The sequence below is a fragment of the Ursus arctos genome, unplaced genomic scaffold (assembly GCF_023065955.2).
Source record: "Ursus arctos isolate Adak ecotype North America unplaced genomic scaffold, UrsArc2.0 scaffold_20, whole genome shotgun sequence".
Taxonomy (NCBI): Eukaryota; Metazoa; Chordata; class Mammalia; order Carnivora; family Ursidae; genus Ursus; species Ursus arctos.
The window spans coordinates 37431904-37449117 of NW_026622875.1; the positions used below are offsets into that span (position 1 = coordinate 37431904).

At 33.3% G+C, this 17214-nt stretch overlaps 1 protein-coding gene across 1 annotated transcript in view; it reads right to left on the reverse strand.

Moving 5' to 3' along the window:
• ZNF385D (zinc finger protein 385D) overlaps nt 1-17214 on the reverse strand; it is an 855124-nt gene that overhangs the window by 632622 nt on the left and 205288 nt on the right. Inside the window, exon 2 of the mRNA XM_057315888.1 lies at nt 1752-1970. Within this exon, the coding sequence (XP_057171871.1) occupies nt 1752-1970 (219 nt within the window). The remainder of the gene's footprint in view (nt 1-1751; nt 1971-17214) is intronic.

Sequence of the window (17214 nt, forward strand, 5' to 3'; positions counted from 1 at the left end):
TTCTGCAGAATATTCATTCTGAGGAGGCAGTAAACTTCAGAAGTGTAGGTATGTAAATGAATAAGACCTGAGTTTGATTGCTAGTTTGACCATTTAATTGTTGTGTGAACCTCATCACACTATTTAATCGATTTTATCCTTGATTTCCACATTTATAAGAAGTAGATAATGGCAACATTTCTGTGGTTGTAAGGAAAAATTAAGTAAGAAAACGCATATAACGACTTTACCACAATACTAGCCCATAATAAATGCACTGATAAAATGATTTTAATATCATCAACTTTAAGGGAACTCATTCCTACTATTAGGATTTGAAAACCTTTGACCATTCTAAATTTTGTCTGGGACTGTCTCTGATTTGAGTTTCTAAGCCAGGCATGACTTTTGTCTCAGTTTCTTTCTATGATATCATTTATTATTCCTCCAAAAGAGGTTTGTCAATATAAACATAGGTGAAGGAAAACACCAAAGCTGGCACCATTACCTCCAACAATACAGACTTAAAGAAAAACAACTTGAAATTGAATCATACTGTGCTTCAGATGTTTGTACCCAAATGTCAAACATAAGAAGAACATAAGTTCAAAACAGAGGCTGTGAAATATATATATTTTAAAACATGACTTAAGAAATAATTGAACTAGTCTTACTAGTTCAACCTAGGCCTATAGAATTGAGTAATTCTCAATTATTTTCTGATGACTATTTTTGTTTTTTTACATGTCTTTGACCAATAACATCCAAGATTAACTCTTTGCCATACATTAGAAAGAGAAATATGGAGTCCTAGAATTTCTATTAGAATATTTTAGCTTAGCCATACTAAAAAACACAACGCAAGGCAGAAATAATTTCCATTTTAAAAATGTACTATTTTTCTTCTCATTATTTGGTAGACTTGAAGCAAACTATAAATTTATATTAAAAAATCTTCATGATGCCAAACCATGACAACAGATCAAAACTTAGTCTCATTTTTAAATGCCACTAAAATTTAGACAAAATATATCTTATTTATCAAACATGAAGCATCTAACCAGAATACAATATTGTAACATTTTCTTTGATATTGATTTAGCTTTCCAAAGGAATCCACTCCTCCTCTCCCTCACCTCTCCATGCTTTTTCTAATAAAGTTGCATTTGTTTCCAAAAATATTTTTGTGCTACTTTTAAAATCTGTTTACTCCAAAACTCAACATGCACTTTCAAAAAGTACTCTAAAACAATTAAACAAACCATGAATTTTCACTAGCAAATTCAAACAACCTGTAAGTACTGACAGATCATACTTTATTGTTAAAACACCTAGTTCATAAGATATGTATCTTTCTCAATTTAACTGCAATCTTACTAACTTACCCCTGCCCCTAACATGCAAAACCAAAAACTCTAAATACTGTTTTATATAAAATTTAAAAGGATATCCATTTCCAAAGAAACTACACTAAAGCTGAACATCAAGGAACTCTAACGTCAACTTTTTCGAATTGCAGCAAATATCTTGGAGGGCCGTGATCACAATACTAATACAATAAAATACATGCAACAAACAAAATTTCCCCTTTTCATCCAAAACACTGTGAGAGATTATTTCTTTTAATGTACTGTGCTGATAAAGCTTTTATTTAACGTTCTGTCCTGGTTTTAAAAATAGATTAGTCCATTCTTTTATATTTACATCTGCAGGTACACAAATAACTTAAGTTGATGATGTAAAATTGAGAATATATTTTTAGAAAAACTTACCATTGTCATTTTTCAGGATCCCATTGCTCAGTTGCTTTAATCTCTTTTGATGTGATTTGCCATTGTAGTGGATTTGTGCTTGAGCTGCCGAATTCAGCTGAATGTTACAAACATTGCACAAAGTGAAATTGGTATGTTTCTTTTCTCTTTCCGGTTTTTCTTCAAAGTCATCAGGTAAAAATTCAGCCTCACTTTCTCCATCATGTGTACATGTGAAATCTAGGGGTACAAAGGAATTTATGAGCCGGCTGATCAAGACTTCTGGACTCTTTCATAGTACTGAATTGGGTAGCAAATGAGCATTCTTCTAGATAATAAGAATTCAAAATTTCCACTTACTCCCTTTTTAGTACATCGTTTTCATACTATCCAAAAGTAGATAGCTTCTTTAATGGAATACAAATGAGAAATATTTCACTTTGGTTTTTCTACGTCAGATAGTGGGTTAAAGCTCTGACACGGGTCTAGCATGCATTATTTCATGCAATCATTTGACAATAGAATAGGCACTATAGATTTTCCTGTGTCATCGCTAGAGAAACTAAGGTTTGGAGTAAATAACCTGCCTAGGGTCACACAAAAAATAAATGGTACAGTTGGGATAAGCATTCAGTTTTATTAATCTCCAAATCCCAAATTCTTCATCACCTTGTTCTCTAGCATGTATTAAAGTATTAGATATATCTCTTTTGATTCAACTAAATAACTTTCTCTTGTTTTTCTATTCCTTGCCTATCAAGTAAAGTCATTTACATCTGGATGGATATATTCTACAAATACAAAAATGCTGAAACTGTTTCAGTACCTAAAATTTTGTATTTTATACCTGGAACACAAAAGAGATTCTGAATACCCAAAATACCTTTGTAGGTAGGGTGCAAAAAGTGTAACTTACCCATGGGTCACAATGGAATATATTATTTTGGGATAAATATATGCTTTGTATACTTAAATCCAAGAGAAAAGGGCCACAGACAATTCCAGTACCTCTGGCTTTAACATGGTAATAAGTAAGTAACTAGTGCAATACATATTTTACTATTCATTTAGAAATTACTTAAAACAATGGCTCCTTTCTAAATTTTTTCTGTGTTTTCACTACATGGGACTGTGTACAACTCTTATGGTCCAGATTTGATATCCCCATCCCAATTTTCCAGATTTCTCAAGGATTTATTGTCATTGATTATATGGGCAGAGGAAAGCAACAATTCTTTTAACATGCATTTATTAGTTGCCTACTGTGTGGCAGGCAATCTCCTAGGTGCTGGAGATAAACTGATAAGCAAGATGAGGATGGTCCTTACCATTATTCAACTTACTGATAATGATAAGAAGGTCATTAGAAGATGGGCTTTGGCATCAGGTGAATGAGGTAACAAATGTCAACATTATTTTAACAATCAAAATTTTCCTACTAAATCAAGCCAAACCCCTAATACTTGAATCTCTTAAAGAATATTGAAGTATCTAATTTCCAAAAGGAGTAAAAGTAAGAATATAATTCATGCTTTTGGGAGGACCAGTTTATTTAAAATATGTTAACCTCTTTTTAATAAGGAAGCTTCCTCTTTCTTACTGATGTAGCCCCTATTACAAAATATTAAACATATAATTTATGTGGTCATACTGAAAATAGAGTTTGTGAAATGATTACATAATCTTAGTTAAAGCAAAATATATACTAAACATATTAGCTTTTCTTATTTTATTTTTTTAAAGATTTTATTTATTTATTTGAGAGAGAGAGAGCACAAGCAGGGGGAAGTAGAGGGAGAAGCAGACTCCCCTCTGAACAGGAAGCCAAATGCAGGGCTCCAATCTAGGACCCCAGGATCATGACCAGAGCTGAAGGAAGACACTTAACCACTTAACTGACTAAGCCACCCAGGTGCCCCTAGCTTTTCGTATTATATATTTTGAAAAGGAATTTAAATATCTACTCCAGGTTTGTATTCAAAACTTTTCCCTTCTAGAGCTGATTTATATTTTTAAAGTCTTTTATCTCAAACATCATTAAGTAATGAAAAAGATTAAGTAAATGATGGTGCATTTACTCACGGTGATATTGTATACCCAATAAAACAGATTGGAAAAATTAAAACATGGGAAATTCTTTCTATATAATTTAAAAACAAACACAAGGTGTAAGTTTACAAATGTTTACAACTATCTAAAACACTAAATAAAACTTAGAAAAAAATGATAGTAATTAATTCTGAATGGTGAGACTGGAGTTGGCTTTTTTCCTACATCTTTTCCTCATTTTCAAAATTTTACATAATGACCACTTACCACACTTATTATTTTAAAAATCAATATATTTGAAATAAATAAGGCAAAAAAGAGAACCTATATCCTATTTAATGAATGGTAGGTTTGTCAGAAGTAGGCCAGACTACACAGACATTCCCAGTACATGAGCCTTTGTGACACATCATTTTTAATAAGTATATGCCTATGTTTGGAAAGAAACATTTTCTTCCTTGATTCACATTTCCACCTTGACCTATAAAATAAGAATGTCTGCCAAAAATTTAGTGGGAGAAAATACTGAAGAAGAAATTTTCTACCAAGGCTATGATATATATTTGCTTACACATGAGGGTTTTCCTCATCACTAAAGAAAGTGAAGACTAGGTCACCAGAGTCAACAATTAATTTTGCACTGGGAAGGGGTGAGGTAACAACTCTTAAAGGAACTAGAAAGTAGGATATTTTAACTATGTGGCATGAACATTAGAAAAAAGGGAAACCTTGAATAAATTCTTGTGACTAGGGTGTGACATCGCAAAACATTTATAGAATTTGCAAGAAAACAGCAATGTTTCTGATGGCACTCTCTAAAGTAGGAGGTGATATGCATAAGTAATCTTTATTCCTAATATAGTAAAATTATCATTTAACTTCTGGAAGGGAAATTTTGCTCATTTGAGTTTCACTGAGAAAAAAATTCAGTGGTCCTACATAGACTTTAGGTAACTAAGCTTGGAACCCAAATTATTTTATCGGTTAACTCATTCTTTTTCCACCTAACTTCTATTCCTCAGAACCACTGAAGACACTATGAAAGTCTGTGGCTTTACACAATAATGTGGATCTAGACTGTATCATGCAATAGGTTTCAGGATTAGAGTTATCTTAGGGATGATTATTGTAGGAATTAAGTATTTGCTTGTGTGTGTGTGTGTTTTGAATTTTGTAGACAAAAAGTTTAAATTAATCCTATGATTCACAGAAATAAAAGGTGGGTACATAAGAGAACTCACCTTTGGTAAGCTATATTAAACCATATATCTGAGCATAATTTGAGAAAAATAAAAGTGGAAATAATATTTTTCTGGGAAGCAACAAGGTTCCTGAAGTTGATTTACAGTACATTGTTTTGGTCCACTTGGGAACCTTCTAAGGTAGAAGCTGAAATGTCATAACTTGAACCAAAGCACCAGATTTTGGTGTTAAGACTGCCCTGAAAATTGCTGATCTTTTCTTCTCCATACCACTCCCAGGGTAACAGACCTTAACCCTGGTTTGGTGTAACCCAGCTTATTAATAATCACAAATTGGAGAATAGACATAGAAGCCAATTGAAGGAGTTCCCAATGACCAAAGCTGGAACAACCAACTAAAAACCATATTTTTGGATTATACTCCAAAGTATAAAATACTTTATACTTTAAATATAAAATATCAATGAATACATACTGATAATAAAAAATAAATGGGGAAGAAGATGCAAACCCCCCATAAAGAAGTGATCCAAATAGTTTAAATAGATACCTTCCTCAAGAAGGATGGAACATAACTACCTACCCCTTAAAAGCAGGCTACACTTAGTGACTTGCTTCCAAATAAAATATGGAAAGAGGAGAAAAGCAACTCTATAGTGAAGAAACTTGACAAAGACTACCTCAGCTATGTAATCAAAGCAAACAGTGATAAGTCATGTTGACAGCATGTAACCTTAAAATGACGTGTTGAGAATGATTTTTCACCTCTACATGTCTTCCTCACAAAAACACACAACCCAAGTCAAAGCATGAGAAAACCAACAGAAAAAAAAAAAGAAGGGCATGCTACAAAATACCTGTTACTCCTGAAAACTCAAGGTCTTCAAAAACAAAGTTTGAGAAATTATCACAACCCAAAGGAGCCAAAGAAAATATTAAAAGTAAATGAAAGGTGGTATCTTGGATGGAATCCTGAAAGTGACTCAGAACACTGGGTAAAAAATAAATAAATAAAATAAAATCTAAAAGTATGCAGTTTCATTAATGTTAATGTATTATTATTCATCCATTAGTTGTGACAAATGGGCCATACTAATCTGTCAACAATAGAAGAAACTGGGTGGGTGGGGTATATGGGAATTCTACTAACTTGGCAACTTTTCTACACATCTAAAACTATCCCAAAAGATTTATTTATTTTAGACTGGGGAAAGGTCAGGGACCATTCTCTGTCTTCTTGATGCATCAAGCCAGAATTTCTTTGGAACTTTTGTACACTAGGAAAGAACTAAGAAAGAAGCTTCTCTTCTTTTCCTCATCCCTTGCTCATTTATCTCCAAGCAGGAAAAATAAATTGTGTGATTGGGAGGGTGAGGGAGGCCCATGTGTGGCCCACAATCTTGGCTCTGTATTTCAAATTCACTTAAAATTACATTTTCTGGGCTGGCTCAGTCAGAAGAGCATGTGACTTTTGATCTCGGGGCCATGAGTTTGAGTCCCACATCAGGTGCAGAGATTACTTAAATTAAATTAAAACTTTTTTAAAAATTACATTTTCATCTCTTCTCAGTTGCCATATGTGAAGTTAAAGTGTAAAGGCTCACATCTTTGAATGGAAGGCCCAGAATTTTCCAGCTGCCCTACATATGACTGGGGAGGTAAATGCAATTCAGACAGGAAAAGGTGAGAAATCCAATATGGACCATGGTTCCAAGCCATTTTCTTGAATTCAATTTGTCTATTAAATAACCAACCAACCCATTAATGAAAAACTTAACACACCTTAACTGAGGCCTTTTTTCTATTTATGATAAGTTCCAATCAGAATGAAGAATAAGCTATTCACACACACACACACACACACACACACACACAGTGTTACCCAACCAATCTCCATGTAATTAAGAATTCAGAAACTCCACTTTTGGTTAGTATTTCAACCCTACCAAAACCATCAATAACCATGAATATAAAATTAGAAGCATTTACAGGAGTGTGTATTATTTGACAAACAAACCTAATTTAATTGAGTGGAAAACTTTCTCCATAGATAATTTCAGTGTTTTATTTCAAAGTTAACAAGCCAGGTTCTACTGTTTTGCCCATAGTTGCCTTTATCCCTTGTTCTTGGATCTGCTAACTTATCAAAATGATAAGCCTTTAAAATTTCAAGAATCTTAAGGTTCTACAATATTATGAAGTGACAGTAGATAACATCTGCCAACAGGCAGGTTAGAGCACAATAAACCATACCTTAAAAGGGGTTTTACAAATGACCTATAAAATCATACAATAGTAAATGGCATAAATAAACTAAACTAAATGATTACTGCTTTTTCGATGGCTTCTCCTACCATAGAATTTTTTTTAAGTGAAGTAGATAGGGACTTAAAATATAGAACACATTTAGCACAGACCTGTTTCTATAAATAGTGGCATAACTAAATAGCAAACACTAAAAATACCTTTAGAAACCTTGGTATGACCATGTATGTAGCAGTCATTTGTCATTAGATGAACATAAAATATACATTTGATCTATAGATATGAAAAATGAATAGTTCAGGTGGATAATAGCTAGCTACTAAAAACCCAGAACTCATACGTTCTATTAATAAGCAGTTTTAATTCCTTGAGTTTTGATAGTACTTATACAAGGATAAGAGGTGAGAAATTTTGTCTATTTCTTTCAAAATCAATTTCTTTGAGAAAATAAAAGCAAACATCTAAATACTGTTCAAATGTAAGACAAAGTTTGTTCTAAAATATTATCTTTCTGAAGAGGAATCTACTGATATTAAGTTCCTTACAGAGTCTACTATATAATAAAGAGCTTTCTCAATTGCTTTATTATGAAGAAAAAGTACTTTTGGGGGAGGACATGAAATTTTAGACCATTTCACTTAAAGAGAAATTGTACTTGTACAATCTGTACAAATCCTTATAATAGAGTTTGCAATTCATTCTTCCATGACTTTACTTGACTGGCTCAATAAAAAAGAAGGCAAAAAATAAAACAAAGATTTAATCATTATTTGTGAGAATAATCTCATAACTACAACTGTAAGATGTCATTCTGAAGAAACATTTCAAAGGTCATGTTAAAAATCAGAGAAAAGTTGTGAACATCTTGAATAAGTATTCACAGGGCAAAATACTCAGAAGAATAGTACTATACTACTGTTACATGACTGGATACTGGTTACTTGGAATAAAATTTCCAGAGACAATATTGTAAATGGATTTTAAAAGCACTCATTTAATTTGATACAACTTAAAATAAAACAGCCATTAGGTATCTGAAAGGTGATTCTAGTGATGACAAACATTGTTGTCAAAGGTTTCAATGAAGTTGCTTCTTGAAATTAGAATCATAAATGAAATATAACAAGCAAATATTTTATTTTTTTTAAAGATTTATTTATTTTGGAAGAGACAGAGCATGAGAGGAGGGAAGGGCAGAAGGAGAGATTCTTTCAAACAGACTCCCTGCTGGGCTCCATCCCACAACCCATGGAGATCATGACCTGAGCTGAAACTAAGAGTTGGACGCTTAACTGACTGAGCCACCCAGGTGCTCTAACAAGCAAATATTTTAAAATCTAATCGTCATTCTTGAAATTTATGGAAGAAAGTCAATCATTCTTTTCTCTTCTTGGTAGAAAAATGAGGGATTTAGGGGCCCCTGGGTGGCACAGTCGTTAGGCGTCTGCCTTCGGCTCAGGGCGTGATCCCGGCGTTATGGGATCGGGCCCCACATCAGGCTCCTCCGCTGGGAGCCTGCTTCTTCCTCTCCCACTCCCCCTGCTTGTGTTCTCTCTCTCTCGCTGGCTGTCTGTCTCTGTCAAATAAATAAATAAAATCTTAAAAAAAAAAAAAAAAAGAAAAAGAAAAATGAGGGATTTAGTTTTATTCAACATTTCCCTAAATTAGGATTAACATAGTCTAAGTTACAACTATAGCTATATAGATACAGATAGATATTTCAGATACACTTCAAGAAATCAAATGAACTATTTCAGTAGTCAATTTTCCTCTGTTTTCAAGTCTAATTTAGAAAAAAATCATATTTTACTATAATGGTCAAAAATTAAGTATATCAATTATATGCATAACATATTAATTACATTTATAGCATTTCATCTTTGAGAAAATTATAGATCACAACATTCTTGTACATTTCAGTTTTAAAACTGTAAATAGTCCATAATTATGTAATTATTTTAAAGTATCAACGTAAGAACACTTTGCATTGATCTCATTCCCCACTAGAGTGCAGTATGAATTTAAAATTAAAACTACAGTATCTGGAGATTCCCATAACACTAGGCATAAAAATAGCATTACTGTAATTTTGTAAATACATACCACATACACACATATTCATATATATAATATTCATCTTTTGTGGCATGCATATATATATAGTACATCTAATTAATTCCAAGTAAATTCACCAAAATTTAGCTACAAACCTTAGACATTAAAAATAAACTGGAGGAATGTCATAGAAAAGCAGACATTCTAAATCAATCTAATCATCATGTTACTATAAGTTCTCTATTAATGAGCAGCAACTGTTTTATATAGTTTTCCGACTTAAATATCAGTGTGGAACTTTAAAAATTAGGACAGTTTAATTAGTATTATCTTACTTTTATGATAGGAAAATGATATTATAGAAGATTACATGAGACAAGTCAAGGTTAATGGATAATTATTTCAATTACAGTTTTTATTACATCATGGCATTAAACCAAATGTGTCAGTCTCAACAAGATTATGGTTTTCACAAGGTGAAGAAAGGCTTACTAAATATTCAAGGATTCACATACAAAATTAAACTGGGAATGTCAGGATAAGATACAGAATGCAACTTTTAAATATACTCTTTTCCCTTTCTTAGGCAGTGGGCTTTCAGAATTGTAAACTGAGAATCAGAATTTTTAGTGTGAGGCCTCAAATAAAGAAAACCCTACCTTACTCTTCAAGTGACCCATCATGAAATCATGGCTAGACTATCTTTGAGACCCAGCAAGAGCTCATTGTTTAATCTCAAAAATAAAAACAAAGGCAAGTCTTATCAAAAGGCATTCTATTAAAACCAATATTCAGTAGATGTACCTTAAATTTCAATGTAATTAATGTCATCTCTTAAAGTTTCAAAATCCTATTAAAAAAACTTCATAATGACAATATATTTTTACAAATAAGGCACAGATATATTCTGGCCTTTTAAAATTATTTTATTATTATTATTTTATTTTAGGAATCTCTTTTGAAAACAGTCATGACTTCAGGGCCTTCTTTGCAAAATCTGACCCCCGGGATTTAAGCTATCCAGTATCCCGGCCATGCTACCAGGGTGTTGAGGCCAGATTATGAGCCATGCTTCTGAGTTCCCACGCTATATTTTTTATGATGCTGTTTTAAATATTAACCCTATTCCCTTGAAAATGCACCAAATATCTTTGTGCTTTCATCTGTATCCTACTTTGCATCTGAAAGAGCTTATATAAAACTTAAGAGTGGCTTGCCCCAGAAAAACTTCTGAAGACCTAAATTAGAGAGAGATTTCTTTGGCTTTTATCTGATGAAAAGTTCTGTGACTGAAGGTACCAGGAACCCAGAATATCAGTGAAAAATGATTTGACAAACATATTTAAAGCCCTTCCTCTGTGTGCAGCGCCTTTTAGGCACTTGGGGATATTAGCACTCCCAAAAAGCAAATATCCTAGTACTCTGTGGAGTTTGAGAAGAGAGTGAAAATGTAGGGTATATTGACTTTAGGATGACGTGATGATCAGTTCCATGCCAAGAAAGAGTAAAACTGGTATTTATTGCAATTAAGATTTAGATTTGCAAATTCAGCAGTTGGATGCTTTAGTTATTCATTTATTTCAAGAAACAGCTTTGCCTTTGTCTTATTCATAATACTTAAAGTCCCAGGATTTTTTCTTTCTTTTTTTTTCATGGACTTTATCTTCTACAGACATATTTTGATATTTGTGTGATTTCAGCTATTGTCTATGTCTAGTTTTTTTTATAATACAGACTTTCTCATGATATGCAGTTTTATCATAACCATTCTTATGAATGACATAATTACTCTTAGTTCAATATTCCTTTCATACACCCCTGTCCTGGTATCAAAGGATTACAGGAGATACTACTGATAATTCAGAATATCTTCAGACTGCATAAAAATATTTTCTCATATCAAATGAAAGTTCCCTGAAACAATTTGTGCATTCCAACTGTGGCAGACATGCTCTAAGATAGTCTTAGTCATAGTAGTCAGACCTTTGCATAGTCTACTCCCCTGGGGTATGGGCAGAACCTGTAACTTGTTTCCACCAATAGAATATGGCAGAGGTGATGGGATGTATGCAATTATGCAAATATGATAATGTTACATAAGATGAGATTGTAATGCCCATCAGGTGAAGAGATGCTAGCTTTGAAAAAGCAAGCTGCCAAGTTACAAGCTTCCCTATGGATAGGTCCACTTGGCAAGGAGCTTAGGGTAGTCTCTCATCAGTAGCCAGGAAGAAACTGAGGCCATCATGACCAGCTGAATGGTACCCCAAAAATGAGTGAGGAAGTGGTTTCTTCCCTAGTCAAGCCTTAGATGAGACCAGAGCCCTGGCTTATATCTTGTTAAACAAGTTCTAGAAACCTAAAGGAATTAAAAGGTCTGCCACCACTTCCTTTAATCAGCTTTCTTATTCAGTATTTCATGTAGCCATTAGCCCTGTGCTCTCAGATGATATGTTTTGTTTAGAGCTGTTTTGTTCCAGAACTCTTAAGCCCACACAAAGTAATTGGTATGTCCCTGAGTTATTTGATTCTGAGTAAGAGTATTTTAACTAGCCAATCAGACAACTTTTATGTTTAGCCTTTCTCTTTTTGCTCATCAGCTGCAAGTTGACAGAGGACCCAGAGAACCCAGCTAAACGTCTGGATTCTTGATGCTTAGAAGCTATGAGATCATAAATCTGTGCTATTTTAAGCCCCCCAGTTCACTACAACAATGTTATACAACAATACATAACTAATATGTCTACTAACTCTTCTATATTCTATCAGTAAAATTTGGAATTAACCCAAATTTCCAAGGAAATGTATTTGTTAAGAAAAAGTCCTCAACAACTTACCACCACAGCTTTTTCAAAAAGATTTAAGTCATTTCTTCCTTAAATACTTCCATTTAACACATATCTGCTGTCTCTGAACTCCACACATATAAAACATATTCAAGTAAAACAAATAGAAAAATATTCCCCCCATGAAGGTCTAAATCACCTGACGTATATCCATGGCAGACATCACTAATTAATTATGACACTCTTCCCTTCCAAGCCTGGATTTGTTTTCACACACTCAACACATCAGTGCAGGGATCCACAAATTGTTCAGATTTGCCATATAAGTTGAAACTGTATTTTCTATACAAAATACATTGACTAATATATCACTGTCAAATTTGACCTAAAAATCATTTCAAAAATGAGACAAAATTTAAAAAAATAAGACAAAACTATGTAGTAGTCATTTTTTCTTATTTAACATAGTTTTTCCATTACCAAGATGATAAGCTTGAAGATCATTAATTAAGTTTGTAGAGCTCAATAATTCTAGACCCAATAAAAACAATCCAAGTTTTAAATGACTTTGTTAAATTATAGCAGTTATTATAAATAAAAAGTTATGCAGGGTGTTAAATTTAAGACAGAACACAACTATACACATAAACAGGGTTTTTTTTGTGTGAAGACTTCAGTAAAGATTTCATTATACTCATGTTTCTCAAATGCATTATATTCAGATTTAAGCTCCAAATAGAGACATGACAGATGTGAATATAGGTCTAAGAAGAGATGTGAAAGACCATTAAATGTTAGATAGCGGATTCATAAATTTAAATTATAACAAATTAGGTTTCTTAGACCTAAAAAAAAGATTAAGAAGAACCTTAATAATGTTCTTAAAATATGTAAAGGAATATTACTAAATTGAAGGTGGTTTTCATTTCTCTTAATGAAAGAATAATACTACATGACTTTAAACTACATCATGAATAATGTAGGCTACATACAGTACTATCATTAAGAAAGTTCTTTGCTGGGTGTTTTTCTTTTCTTTTTGTTTTTTAATAGACTTTTATCCATTTAGAGTAGTTAAAATGAAATCCTTTTAAAGATAAAGAGATGGATTCTGCTCTTTTCAAAGGCTCTGATCTCCAGAGAATGAAACATTTCACTAACAAAGATTCTTCAAGAAATGAAGTTTCTTACAAAAGTATATTTATATCCCACCATTAATACATATTTTTTCATTAATTTTTTTTTAGTAGTCAGGGCACTGGGTGGCCCAATCAGTTAAGCATCTGCCTCCAGCTCATGTCATGATCCTGAGGTCTGGGGATAAAGCCCTGCATCTGGCTCCTTGCTCAGTGGGAATCTGCTTCTTCCTCTCCCTTTAACCCTCCCCCAGCTTGTGCTCTTTCTGTCTCTCTCTCCATATATACCAAATGAATAAATAAAATCTTTAAAAATTTTTAATAGGCAAATAAATTATAATTTCCCCTTTGAATGTTGCTTTTTAATTGAAATGGAATTTAGCAAAATATTGGGTCTCAGAGCAATTAGAGATTTTTTTTCACTTTCCTTGTAGTTTGGGTTTTTTCTTTAATTCAATTTTCAACAATATATGTATTTCATGTTTTTGTTATTTTACTTTTATATTCCAGAAAACGTTAATTAAAAAAATGAAAGTTCTAATTTTTATTTAGGTTAAGATTTGTTGAAGAGATATGGGATACAAAATCACAGTTTCACTATATCAACCTGGATTTTACCTAAACATCAATTCTAATTCTCTGGTGAACCCAAAGATCACTTTAACGAGCTCTGAACATGAATTCATAGCATAAAGAGCAAGGCTTATCCTTGTGTACTTATCCTAACATTTTTCAGGTGTGTAGTCTCCAGAAATTCCTTCACCCCTCTGGCTCTGTTTCCACATTTGTAAAATGAAACAGATGGACAAATGATCTCTGTTTCCTTCAATGCTACAAAATGTAGCCCAGTTTGGGAAAGTCATATTTTACACTCCTACCCAGGTTTCCATTATTGACCTCACTGCAACATTGTGTTTTCCCTTTAGAATATTTTTTTCAATCTGATATTTGTTTGAACTTCAAGAGTTGATAAATGATTTTCACATCTATTTTCTCAATTAATTTTCCTCTAATTGTGCCAGATTTCAAATCTTGAGCAATGTATGTTATATATTAATTGATTAATTCATTTATAAAACTACCGCTTTTAATTGATTAATTGTTAAGAGTACTGCTTTTGCACAGCAAAGGAAACCGTCGACCAAACAAAAAGACAACCTACTGAATGGGGGAAGGCATGCAATGTCTTGCAAATGATATATCCAATAAGGGGTTAACAGCCAACTAAAATAGTGATCTCATTCAACTTAACAACAAAAAAACAAACAATCTGATTAAAAAATAGGCACAGGACTGGAAGAGACATTTTTCCAAAAACATACAGATGGCCAACAGACATATGAAAATATGTTCAACATCACTCATCATCAGGAAAATGCAAATCAAAACCATGATGAAATATCACCTCACACCTGTTAGAATAGCTAAAATCAGGAAGAAAAGAAACACATGCTGGTGAGGATGTGGAACAAAAGGAACCCTCACGCACTGTTGGTGAGAATGTATTGGTACAGCCACTCCAGAAAACAGTATGGAGTTTCCTCAAAAAATTAAAATTTCTGGGTATTTACCCAGCAAAAAGAAAATACAAACAAAAAAGATATATGCACCCCTATGTTTACTGCAGCATTATTTACAATAGCCAAAACACGGGAGCAACCCAAGCATTTACAATAGATGAATGGAAAAGAAAAATGTAGTATATATACACAATGGAATATTACACAGCCATAAAGGATAAGATTGTGCCATTGGGAAAACACGGATAGACCTCAAGATATTATGCTAAGTGAAATAAGTCAGATGGACAAAGCCTAATACCATACGATTTCACTTATATGTAAAATCTAAAAAAATAAATGAATAAACAAACAAAAAGCAGAAAACAAAGAACAAACCGGTGGTTGCCAGAGGGAAGAAGGGAGGGAGGGATGGGCAAAATGGGTGAAGGGGAGTAGGAGATAATACGCTTCCACTGATGGAATGAATACATCATGGAAATAAAAGGCACAGCATAGGGAATATAGTCAATGATAATTTAATAGCATTGTATGGTGACAGACAGTAGCTACACTTGGGGGAGCACAGCATCATGTATAAACTTGTCAAGTCACTATGTTGTACACCTGACACTAATGTAACATTGTACATCAACTGTACTCAGATTTTTTTTAATTTAAAAAAAAAAGGACTATTGCTTTTGATTGATACCTCTCAGAATTAAACTCCTCAAACAAAATCTTGATAGCCCAAGAGTCAAAAATGGGCAAGTGCATAGATTGCCAAAAAATCCCTAACACTCAGGGTTTTATAGATTTGTCATGCCATATACCTCTAATTTTTAAATTCATGGTAGTGCTATGTGGCTATTAAGTAGAAAAAAAAAAACCTTTTTTAATCCTATCTTTTGAGTTATATTTAAATTAAAATGTGTTAAATAAAGATGGCTTTCCTTTCAGAAATGCTGAAATCAGCAGATATGTTGTTGTACATTGATTATTATTATCAACTTCAGTTCATTATAAATATAATTTACCAAATGAGAGAGTGATCTACTTTATCTGATCCAAAGTGCCAGTGATGAAAACGGAAAAGGCTGTGGAAACTTTAAAACTGTAAATTTGGGGGAATAAAGGTATAGAGCAACAATGGACTGGGAAGGAAACAGAACACACTAAGAGAACATTTTAGCCAAATGAAACACCATAACAGATAAATGTTTAGACACAGTATTCTCAGGCTCAGATTCATTTTTAACTCAGTGATGCTTATCAGTAAAACAACTTTTATTGCAGCCTTAGTGGAAGCTAGACTACAATTCTGTGCGCAAAAAGCATGCATAAGTGACGCTTTTTTTCCCCTCAAAACAGTTCACAAATATTTAAAATGTTGCAAACCATTCAGCATTCATGACCTTTTTTCTTTTTCTCTTTCTTTCTTTCTTTCCTTTCTTTCTTCCTTCCTTTCTTTCTTTCTTTCTGTCTGTCTGTCTGTCTGTCTGTCTTTCTTTTTTTAGGATTCCTGTCCCATATGGAAAAACACCCTGGTAAGGGAGATTTTAGTTATGTTGTGTCTGAAATCTTGTCCAGGAAAAAAAGAGAATTTGTCACTGATAGTTTTCTCGATCAAATGATGTGTTAACTAAAGAACTCTCTTAAGTTAACTCTCCAGTCAAAGACAGGACAATGGTGGAAAGCTGGCATGACAGAATATATTTGTACTAAACTCCTGCTAGCTTATTTTAATGCAACTCTTAATAATAATATTTTGTCAAATTGGGAATCAGCCTAAATTGAGACATCCCTGGACAAAAGGTCACACTTTGAACTATTTCAAAATGCAACTTAGTTTTACATTCTAATTGCTCAATTAAGCAAGTTTACTCAATATACACTACAGTTGAAAAGTGAGGAATTTGAAAGTAAAGAAAGTATCTGAAGAATTAACCTTTGAAATAGATACATCATGGGTCGGAAAAGAGATCTGCAAAGTGACCGTGAAAAACAATGTTCCCAGGCCAGTATAAATTCACAGGAAACTTAAAATAATTTGAAAAAAGGCATCCAGATCTATGAAGAAATACTGACTTCAAGGGATTGTCAACCAGGAAAGCACGTGAAAGAGTCAGAGAGGCAAGGGTCGCATGGATCTAGCAACATACTGTCTGGAGGAGACCATGCCTGAAGAAAGGATCTGGCTTTTGGGATGACCATATCTGTTGTGAGAGTTGTGACTGGCTTCAATGTCCTGATACCATACAATTCTTAGTTCCTTTAATTCTGCCTGTCCTGATTATGTGACCAACAGCAACCTTTTGACTTTGATCTGTCTTTCCTTTTATGTATCCAGGGGAGATGTGTACAGGGGGGAATGAGCGGATTGTAGGAACCTGATATGTTTTTGTTCCCATGAAGTCCATTCCTTCTGAAATGCTGGTGTCTTATTTCATTTCATTCTCCTGCTGGATGGACTACATCTCAGTGTTCAAAAA